General features: G+C 47.4%; 1 protein-coding gene across 1 annotated transcript in view; it reads left to right on the top strand.

The window, feature by feature from the left end:
• The first annotated feature begins 300 nt into the window (after window positions 1–300).
• The window catches only part of LOC119449663 (cytochrome P450 2B9-like), a 140,833-nt gene continuing 129,598 nt past the window's right edge, over window positions 301–11,535 (top strand). Inside the window, exons 1-2 of the mRNA XM_049665360.1 lie at window positions 301–453; window positions 7,232–7,307. Of these exons, the coding sequence (XP_049521317.1) occupies window positions 323–453; window positions 7,232–7,307 (207 nt within the window). The 5' untranslated portion in view covers window positions 301–322. The remainder of the gene's footprint in view (window positions 454–7,231; window positions 7,308–11,535) is intronic.

The raw sequence follows: 11,535 nt of genomic DNA, 5'->3' as shown, positions 1-11,535 counted from the left end.
GTATAAATCTTAACAAGTGCAGCGTCGTCACGCGGCTTAGTGTCCAGTCGAGGCACGAACGTTGTGTGTAAACTATTCCCCGTTCAGTGAGTGCAGGGCTGCCAAACGAACTTTGCGTCTGTTTTAACTCCCTGCCCTTATATTTTATTTCTCCCTTTCTATTTCTGTCTTTGCGACAGATACGGCGATATAAATTCTTAAGCTTACAGAGCTTAAGACCCGCGGACGCACGACAACGATGGACTGGCTCACACTGGCGGGCAGCCTGCTGGCGGCGTCTCTGCTTTACCTGGTCACGCAGGGTTGGCTACACGGCAGGAGCATGCCACGTGGCAGACGTCTACCGCCAGGTCCCCCCGGTCTACCACTGGTGGGCCACGTGCAGTTCACGCACAAGGACTTCCACTGCAACCAGGCGATGAAGTGGGCCAAGCGGTATGGACCCGTGTACAGGTGCGCTCGCGTCGCTGTCATCAAAAGCCTCTCAGATTTTATTGCGAAAGGAAATATATCAGTGATAGAAATGACATTTTACTTTTTGGAGCAGATTTGGAAGCAGAACAAATGCCACTTTGGAGCAGCCATAAGTGTTTTCGGAGCACACACACACACAAAAAAATGCTATATTGGAGGAGCTGTTGGTGTCTCCGGAGCAGATGGCAAAATATGTCATACGACTCAAGGAGTTAAAAGCATCACCGAAGCGTCTCATGAATATTAATATTTATTATTAAACATAGCGCATCATACAACAATCAACGCAAGTTGCAAGAAACAAACAATTAATAATGTGGATGGTTATCGAATGCGCAGTAAAATGAGCTGTACGAGTATATTTACAATACCAGTACTTGTGGCAGAAATGAGATCAAACCTGTAAAGCTGAGCACCACATTATAAAATAATCACAATCGCATATAACCGCTACCAAAGTAGCAGTTGATAATCGGTATGCGATCGAAGCAATCTCAGTCACTTTCCCATTTGAAAGCGCCTTAGGCACCATGGAGACCGTGCTCCCACGTGCGCCGTGAAAAGTACCTCGGCGGTCTCGGCTGCAGCCGAGGCTACAATTGTCTTCACTGCGTTTTCGAAAATGATAATAGTATACAGCTTGTTTTCGGTTTCTTTATGGCTGAGGGTAGGACGGTCTACTCCGGGGGCAGCTGAACGCGACCGCCCGGGCCCTATGTTGAAAACGACCTGCGGTGCGTACAGAGTCAAGGCGCTCCGAGGGCTGGTGGCTTCGTGTGGATTGTGGAATCGCCGCTTAGTTCATGTTGAAGCAAGGGGCAACATGGAGGTCAATATGCTGGCTGCTGCTGCCGCTCTTCCTCATGCCTGCGTTTGAACTGTGAGCGTCCGCGGTCATCTAGTGAGATGTGTTCATGTTTGCCCGTGCGCGCGTGACACCATGCTTGTGAATTTGGTTAGTGAGCGGATGTTTACAAGTTTATACGGCCGATAAAGCTACCATCCTTACTTCCGACAGACGGTTTCATGCTTGCGATAGCAGCAGCGAGCGTGCCGCCCCCAAGAAACTTCCGGTCACGTGCCTTATCAGTCTGCTACGCGGGAATAAAAAGCATGCTGTCAAGTTGTTTCAGTGTACGGAAAGTCTCTTTCTACGTTTTCTTATAAAAGAATGACGCATAATGCCTCAAGGCTAATGCTTACATTTTTTTTTGTGTAACTCACTGGAAACTGCACTTGTAAAACTATGGTTCTGTATATAAAGGGTAAAAGTGTTGCAAATCTGAGGGCTTATGTTTTAACGCATGGTTGCTTCTTTGCCAGTCACATTCAGCATCTACGTAAGTGGGCGAAACCGGAAGCCGTGCAGGGCCTATGTTTGTAATCAGTGAAACTGTCTATAGCTCTCTAATAATGTTCTATCGCAGTCGATCCTTCGCCTTTCGCGTGAAACTGCGACATCTTTAATAACATCGCTTGAACGTCGACCGCACGGCATGTCAGTGCCTTCTAATGGCGAGAAGCGGCGCGATCGATGATTTCGCGGGCTTGCGTGTAAAGCTCACTACAGCTCGAGCATCGCCTACTACACGCTATTCACAACAGGAGGATACACGCCCTGGCGTAGTTATGTGAGCAGTCCTGCTTACAAAAAAAAAAAAAAAAATCGCGCCATCCCGGTCCTGCGAAAGTGGATGACCAGCGACGAAGTTGAAAACCACCAGTACAACTGCGGAGGCGGGTATGCAATGCTTTATGGGTTTAGAGTAATGGTAGTAATGCATTTTTATAGTAATGGCTGTAATGGGAGTAATGATAATTTTGACAGCACGCCGCAGCCCATAGAGGTTCTGCAAAAACTTTGAAATCAGTTGCTGGGCTGGTTATTTTATATATGAAAGGCTAGTGACGTCACTCCCCACGTCAAAAGCGGCTATCACCGCGGCAGCTTGCGCAACAGTAATCTTTACCGGGAAACGCATGCGGGGAGAGCTACGTGCCTTGCATTGTTATCAGGAGCGCCTTATCATCAATTATGTGGTTCGGATGCTTCTCTTGAGCTTGTTCTTCATTGAAACATACGCTGTTCTGTATGTTGTATGCGTGATTCCAAAGAATGTATGCACTGTACGCTTCACTTTGCTGGGTGCTTATAGCCTAAGCCTTACGGGGGTATGCGCTATTGCATTTTTCAAGCGAAGCTTGTTATAAGGCACAGGTTTCGGTGGCATCCATGTACGAAAAAAAAATCAAAGTCCCTTTCTTAAAGAAAGATGGCTGAACGCGAAGCTTTCTCCCATGCAAACTGAATCAAAGTCTAAGTCCAAAATCAACAACCACGCAAGGAGCCCAAGAAATGCTGAGCGACCCGATGCGATGCATATTTAGGATTGTATTTTTTGAACGTTGAAGTTGAATGAAGACACATTTCGTTAAGTTGCATAGCCTCTATTTTAGATCATGTAGCGGTTGATTACACGCACACACTCACACTTTCACGGACAACTCTACGCTTGCACATTAGTGCCTTGTGATCGCTGTGGTAGATGGTCAGAGGCTCTGCCGTTGCGGATACACGGGATCGGAATTACGGGCACGATCGCACTCGCGCTTACGTATGCGTACGGCAGCCTCTTCTGCCGTGCGCTGCACCCGTGTTTCTTTCATACACTGGACACGCGCATTCGCCATGGATATAAGAAAAAGAAAGGAAGTCTGGGTATTTATCAGCACCTGGTCTGAATGATCTGACTGTCAATGATGGGGCCTCACAGATAAGAAAGGGAGGTCGTATATCCACTCACGAAGGGAAGATCGTCGCAGACGATGCTTGTGCGTACCGTTGCCGATCTTGTTGCTTCTCCCCCTTATAGATAAGGTAGTGACAAAGCGTGCGGTCGTCGATCGCGCGATATTATTAAAATCTCGGAAGCTATACAATGTTTATCTTTTTGCAGCGAAGATGTATAGCTCTACCTCCCAATGGGTCTGTCGTGTGCGTGGACAAACACAGCACCATGCGCCGCCGCTGGGTTCCTTACAGTGCCACCAGATGGTGTTCGCCTCCGCGCAATTTGTTATGTGTTATGGTATTCAATTAAAACAGAACAGACAGTGTCAATACAGGGCTAGGGAATACTTCGGATAATAGAATATAAATACCTTAGGATATGGATAAACGAAGGAAATATATATGGAAGCACAGGAAAAAACTATTGCAGCAAAGGGGAAGAGGTATACGGCCCTAATGAAACACAGAGCGGTATGAGAGCGGTATGAGGATACAATAGGTATGACGTGCTCCGGGGTATAGTGGAAAGGGGAAATGGTTCCAGGACTTACATTTGGAAATGCAGTTAGTTGTTTGAAGTCAGGGGTACAATCGAAAGCAGGGTGATATGGGCTGCACAAGTATAGAAGTGAGGGAAGCTCAATGTAAAATTTATTCCGGAAAACGACTGAGGAATATGGAAGTAAAAGGGTTGTGAGAGGGTTCAGATATTTGTACAGGAAAAACATCGACTCACGGTGGAGGAAAAGAACTAGGAAGCTTACCAACAACTATGGGATCGGTATAGTGAGCAACATGGCAACAAAGAGCGTCAAGCGCAGTCAGTGTCTGTCTCAGCCTCTCAGTGAGGCTGAGACAATCTCATGGGTGGCGGCTATGGAAAAGAGACCTGTTACGAATAACTACTTAAGAGGAGAAAAGCAAATTAGGAAACAAGCAATTTATGATAACTCAAATGGAAGCACTTTACTTTTGGAAGCGAGATCAGGATGCTTTAGAACGGGCACGTATAAAGCGACGTACAACAAGGACGAAGAAGCATGTGCTTGCTGCGGTAAAGATAGGGAAACGAAGGAGCATGTTTTATTAGAATGTGAAGAATGTGTGTGCCTAGTGGTCGATTTAAGATCCTCTGGCCTCCTTGAAGACCTTGTGTTCAGCGATAGCACGGGGAAATTAAACATGTCTGCAACTGAGATTAGTACGAGGCGATTGAATTATGGTGGAAGAGAGAGAGAAACAACTTTATTTAAATTAAGATCGTGCTTGGAAGAAAAGTAAGGAGACAACACACAACGCAGAGGTACAAAAACAATGTTCCCAATAGGGGTTCAGAAAGTTTGGGGACAAAAATCCTTCGCGACTTTTTTTTTTAAGATAGGCAGGATATTGGTCAAACTAATGAGCGCTTGGTGGCTAAACCCACCACCCCTTTCCAAAGGGGACGCTCATAGTATCCATTCAACCATCCGCGGCAGCGGCCGTGGTGACCGTGCGGGGGGAGAAAAATAACAACCAGAAAGCTCGCCTTGGCGCATAGCGTTCGCAGAAGCGTTTTCCGGTAAAGATTACGGTTGCATAAGCTGCACTTAGGCAGACGCTGCGTGTGCTGCTGCGTTCCTTTCTGCAATCATATCAAGTCGCCTGCGGGTTGTGCGCGCCATTACTACCAGCGACGGAATCTTAATTTCCACGGTCTACATCTCACCGAATACACCAAAAAGTGACATCAAATGCTTCATGCGAACGCACTTCTCGTCACTGGTAATGCATCACTCTACATCGCTGATCATTGTCGGGAGTTTAATGTGGATATTTCAAAACCGCAAAACAAGTGGTTCATCCAATTCGTCATGCAAGAGTTTGCACTCATGTGCTTCACCGATGCGGCTCAACCAACCTCCATTCATGGATCATGCATAGATATAACGTTCGCCAAGCATCTCTCTACACTGAGAACGAAACATCTCAGTGTCTATCACAGTGATCATAAGGCAATCGTGAATGTCGTTGCGAAGTAATGAAGAGTGTCGTTAAGTGCATTTCGTTTGTATCTGGTCCACTTTGTGTAGGTGCACGAATTAGCGCCACAAGCCAAGTCGCAGGCAGTTAAAACGTCTTTGGCTAATAATTAGGTACAGTCCATGTGAATGTCGCATGTAATTCATTTCAAGCTACGTCGGAATGAGTAACCGTTATAAGTGTCGTTTACAGCTTTGCTGTCCTACCAGCTTCACAGCGTGGATTGGAGACCAATTTTTTTCGGTGGTCGTTTTATTGCGATAGCAATTATATGGACACTCCAAAACGGAATTCTGCCGTCGACGTCGTCGGCGCCGTCGCCGTCGCCGTGAGGTTCCGCATGACGTCAACGGCGATGAAATCGTCGCCGCGCTCCGGACGATCTATGTGGGAGTGAAAGGGCGCGAGGGACGCGCGCTTTCACGGGAAGTGAACGCACGTTGGAGAGCAAACGCGCGTTCTGCGCCGTGCTCCCTGAAGGGCTACAGAATTATGCGTATCTTTCCTTCTTTACAATCACCATATAGAGAGAGCAAACTCGACTTCTTCCGTCGCGCGAAAGGCCACGGGGGGGGGGGGGGGGGGGGGACGGGAGGGAGGGAGGGGAGGCGACGTTTAGCTGCGGCACCAAATGCGTATTTATATAAAAACGTTGCGAGGCGAGCAAGGTGGGTAAGATTTCCGACGCTGCTCGACGAGCGTCCCATTCTGATCTCGTCGAAAACCTCCGAGCCGCCCCCAGAGGCACCGGAAACAGTCACCAACGCTGCGCGCGTTCGGTGCGAACGCGGGCAAAACACCGACGGCGTCGACAACAGTTCTGCGCGTTGCTGGTGCTGCTGCATGTCCAAGTTTATACAGCTGGTAAAACCACTATCCTTACTCCGTATAGCTCTCTACTAATTTGCTATCGCAATTGATGCTTCGCCTTTGGGGCGAAACTGCGACATTTTTAACCGTCTGATCACTGCTGGTTCATTCCACGCCCGACGCAGCAGACATTGACCTCGTTGTTCTCCAAAATAGTTTTCAGCAGTATGATGGATCGCGCTATAGTGGCAAATGCTTCCGTAGCGTACTCACAGCGTAAAAAAATTTTGGTAAGTTTCTGGGCGCCATTGGGTGCACCACTGCTGTTTGTCTGCGTAGTCCACATCACACACAGAGAGACGTGTTCACTTGAGGCGTTGTTGTGCGTCACTGTTCATAATCTTCGAGAAGGTTGAGGACTATCATTGCCTCACATGGCACATCGCATCGTGGCAGAAGTGTTAAACTTTAATTGAATTATGGGGCTGTACGTAAGTCAAATTATTGTTATAAATGTACGTATACACTGTATACATACAACCGCAGTCTGCACCGCGTTTCGCTGGGTAGCTGAGACGCTCCTGTTCCGCGCGACTCGTCTTTCGGGCCTGGGTGTCCTCGACGCTGAGCGCACGCTTTGGAGCCATCTTGCTGGCACGTGTTTGCGTGCTCCTTCTGCACACGGGGCCAGCACGCTATTGAGACGCCAGCTGCAAGCGCTCTCTTCAGTCTATGGATGATTTTAAGGTTTACAGTATCACAGACCAGTAGGCGATCTCCACAGCGAAGCACGTACATTTTTGTCGCATAAGAAAGCAAGCACAGCACGTGCAATATGCTCAAACTGTGAAACGCTGCCCTGGAAGCGCTGGCCGGGATTCGCGGAGGCGAGCGCCATCTCGTGGTGTTGCAAGAAAACCAGCGGCGCGCGCGAGCAAGACGACAGCAGCAGCACCCGAAAAGTCTGGAAAAAAGGCACTTCGCTTTAAAACACAGAACGTTGTGTCTATACATGCCCAGCATCATTAGTCTTTGGACAATGAATGTAACGCGTTCGTCCTTACTAAATATTTCGCAAGTCCGGCGATCTAAATTTGTGTCGCTGGCAATAACACCGTCCTTCTCTTCTTGCAGAATAAGGACCGCTTCTGCAGACATGGTCATACTGAACGACTTCCAGTCAATAAAAAAGTTTCTCACGAAGAAAGAGGTCCTGTACCGTCCCCATAACTGGCTTTTCAGGGGACAAGTCTATGGAGGTAAGAGTGTCGCCGCCTTTGCTTTAGCATTCTCTTTTCGAATCGAAGCTGTCTTGTGCTCTTGCCCTTAGTTTAGTGTCAGTTCCGAACCGTTTCATACAACTATCAACTTGCTGCGAACGCACTCTCGCACCACACGTCCTGCACCCTTTGCGCACCCTTAACTCTCATGAATATAGCAACTCCGGTCGGCTGTGGCGTTTCATTAAAGCTTTTGCGGTACATTTACACATTGTACACACGTGATTTGTGAGGTGAGGCATGCCTATACCAGCAAGCGATATATAGGCGCTAAACATTTTCACCACGGGGCCTTTCGGTAGTAACAAGAGCCGTCACACTTCGTAAATAACTGGGAAAGGTGATCTGTATACTACTATAGAGTCGGAAAGACGCTGTTCACATCATCAGACATATATAAAAAAACTGACTCGCCGTCCCGGTCCTGCGAAAGCGGATGTCCAGTGTATCTATTGAAAACACCCACCACAATTGCTTGAGGGGGGGGGGGGGGGGGGGGGGTATGCAATGCTTTATGGCTTTAGAGTAATGGTATTAAGGCTATTTTCGAGTAATGGTAGTAACGGGAATAATAGTAATTTTGACAGCACGCCACCGCCCTTAGCGGTGCTGCAACAACATTGAAATCAGTTGATGGGCTGTTTATATTATATACGAAAGGCTAGGAACGTCACTCCCCATGTCGAAAGCGCCAATCACCGCGGCAGCTTGCGCAACAGTAATCTTTACCGGGAAACGCATGCTGGGAGCGCTACGTGCATTATTATCAGGATCGCCTTATCAATTATGTGGTTCGGATGGTTGTTTTGAGCTTGGTCTTCAATAAAACATATGCTGTTCTATAGAAAAGTAGAAATTTACCTATTAAGAAAGGGCTCAGGCAAGGAAACATAATCTCTCCAATGCTATTCATTGCATGCGTAGAAGTATTCAAGCTGTTACAGTGGGAAGGCTTAGGAGTGAGGATCAACGGCGAATATCTCCGCAACCTTCGGTTTGCAGATGACATTGTTCTATTCAGCAACAGTGGAGACGAATTGCAACAAATGGTTGAGTACCTTAACCTAGAAAGTGTAAGAATTGGGTTGAAGATGAATATGCAGACGGTAAAGATAATGCTCAATAGCCTGGCAAGGGAACAAGAGTTCAGGATCGCCAGCCAGCCTCTAGATTCTGTAAAGGAGTGCGTTTATCTAGGTAAATTACTCACAGGGGACCCTGATCATGAGAAGGAAATTTACAGAAGAATAATATTGCGTTGGAGTGCATACGGCAGGCATTGCCAAATCCTGACTGGGAGATTACCACTGTCGTTGAAAAGAAAAGTGTACAATCATTGCATTCTACCGGTGCTAACATATGGGGCAGAAGCTTGGAGGTTAACGAAGAAGCTCGAGAACAATTTAAGGACCGCACAAAGAGCGATGTAACGAAACATTTTAGGCCTCACGTCAAGAGAGTGGTGTGAATCAGACAGCCCACAGGGATAGCAGTTATTCTACAGGATTAAAAAAAATGGAGCTGGGGAGGTCATCTAATGCGAAGGATGGATAACCGGTGGACCATTACAGAATGGATACCAAGAGACGGGAAGCGCAGTCGAGGACGGCAGAAAACTAGATGGGTTGATGAAGTTAAAAAAATTTTAGGCGCAAGTTGGAATCAGCTAGCGCAAGACAGGGGTAATTGGAGATCACAGGGAGAGGCCTTCGTCCTTGCAGCTAGGACATAAATATAGGCTAATGATGATGATACAGTTCTGTATACTGTATGCGTGGCTCCAAAGAATGTATGCACTGTTCGCTTCACTTTGCTGAGTGTTTTATGCACTGCCTTACGGGATGCCATTGATGAGTCACAGCTTGTAGCCTCTGCCTTACGGGGCTAAGAGCCATTGCTCTGCCCTGCACTGCCGCCGGGATCGGTCCGTCATCATTTTCTGTGGACGTCACGCCGAGAAGAAATCAAGGGATCCTGTAAAAGACTGCAGAACACGCTTCCTCTCAGTTGTAAATGGCACCCCTTCAGACGATCCAGACAGTTACAGAACAAGAACAAAAGAAACGACCCGAAAGATAGACACTTCGTAATATGTAAATAAAGAGACTTACTGTGCACAACTGAAACGTGCTGGGCGACTGAAACTTGATACTCGGAGCACATGGCTGCCGGCGCTTCTTGTGCCACCGATGGGCCCTGGGGGCACCGAGCTGATGCATTGTGGCATACAATCAAAGCGAGAGCCTATGGTACTCGTTATGGCTGCATTTGATCTTCCAGCGATTACCCAGCGCTCTCCAGTGGCTCAAAAAGGTCGGCCACCGTTTCCATGTACAGTTCTCCAAAACAAAAAAAAAGAAAGCTTTGCTCACGTGTAGAGACATCAGGGATGTGCCCTGCCTAATTTTTGCTTAAGTATCTCTTTTCCTACATTCTCACAGTATATCCCAAAATCTCACCACTGTTAAAAAAGCATCATCATAGGAGGATCTATAGTACGACAAACACATGAATGAGTTTGCGGTAGTCACGAGAAGAACTCGCCTTGTAATGAGAAGAGCCAATAAGCTTACGACAATACCAACTTTCTTGCGACCTAAGTAAAACAGGCTGGACTGCAGCAATTTCTGGCGTAACGCAAGAAGTAAGTTTCAAAATAAAACAAATATGTGTTGTCTGTGTCCATGCATCTGCTTGACTAGGTGTGGCGACACTAAATGGCGATACCTGGGTGGACAACAGAAGGTTCTGCTTACACGTCTTGCGGGATCTGGGATTCGGCAAGACTTCCATGGAGGAACATGTCAAGGCAAGCACCCCGCATCTTCCCTTCGGCTATTCGCGTGGTAATATATTTGCAGTCTTCAGTGTTAACTTAATTGTCATGGCAAGGTGAACTGTGGATTTACTCGCTGCCCCGATACGCATAGTAGCTGGTGATGAAGCATGGCCATATGCATACGTAGCGTGTTGTGCGCCACTTCTACTTGACACGACAATGAGTACTGCTGACAGGACTTTAGATATGAAATATGCATTGTTGTGATTTCGTTTTCCCTGCACCTTTACCGAAATTTCTGTATCAGCTGCCTGACAGATGTATATTGATATTGTGGCTGTTTTGTCTGTTCTGAAGTATATTCGGGAGCTTCGCGCCTGTCTTGTTTACGTGCCCCTTCGCGTAGCGCTGTCTATACATAAATAATGAACCAACTAGCCCAAACCAACGCTTTTTTTTTAGTGTTACATTGCCGGCGCAGGCTAGCGTATACAAGCTTCGCTTGAAAATTTCGATGTGGCTTAACTCAGTTATGCCTGGGTGTGCGTAGCGAGAGGTACGGCTAATATTATTGTTTAACTTGGTTCTCTCTACGGTTACATCTTTATCGTGTAGCTTCGTACGTCTGAGTGTTTAGGTTTGGTTGTTACCGCTCGTTAAGTTTTGATTACATTAAATACATTTTAAAAGTGTAACGCATTTATTTTGAAAGTCTTCATCTTGTTGTTTCTCAATTACCACAAAGACGGCTCCATAATCAGTGAGGCGGGAGGATAAGGGGTTGTCGTTCAGTGACTTGAACACGTTTCGTGTGCTATTCTCATCTGAATCCACTCGCCTGGATGCTTCGTACTTACACTTCTCGAGGCGTGCGGCTCGTTCTTCCTCCGTCTCCTCGGCTCGCTGCCTCCTCTTGGTTTCGTTCCGACGACCAGGCTTGGCTTCTTTCAGTCTCTCCGACTCAGTTTCCATATCTGCTGATGAATCCCACTGAGCCGCCCCTTCTCTCTCTCTCTCTCTATATATATATATATATATATATATATATATATACGATGCAACACCGGCTCCTCCTCTGTTGCAACGCGGTTTCACCAACTCCTCCTCTGACGTCATGCCAGATGCAAGCGGCGAACGCTTGCAACGAAACTGCGGTCGCGGCGGTTTGTCGCCGCGTCGTGGTAACTCGAGCACACGATGCCAGATGGCGCGGCAAACGGCGCTGCCAGCTGCGGCGGTTGCTAGGCAACGGCACAGCTCGCAGTGCGGCCACCGACCACAGTGAAACGGCGAGAATGCGGCCAATGTAGCTCTCGCTACAAAAAGCGTGACTCAGTGGCGCTAGCAGCGCTATATTGAGCATAACTCTTTATTGTGGA

Source organism: Dermacentor silvarum, chromosome 4 (genome assembly GCF_013339745.2).
Source record: "Dermacentor silvarum isolate Dsil-2018 chromosome 4, BIME_Dsil_1.4, whole genome shotgun sequence".
NCBI classification, from domain to species: domain Eukaryota; kingdom Metazoa; phylum Arthropoda; class Arachnida; order Ixodida; family Ixodidae; genus Dermacentor; species Dermacentor silvarum.
The sequence above is the reverse complement of the archived record's forward strand: the minus strand, read 5'-3'. Positions and strand labels throughout refer to the sequence as shown.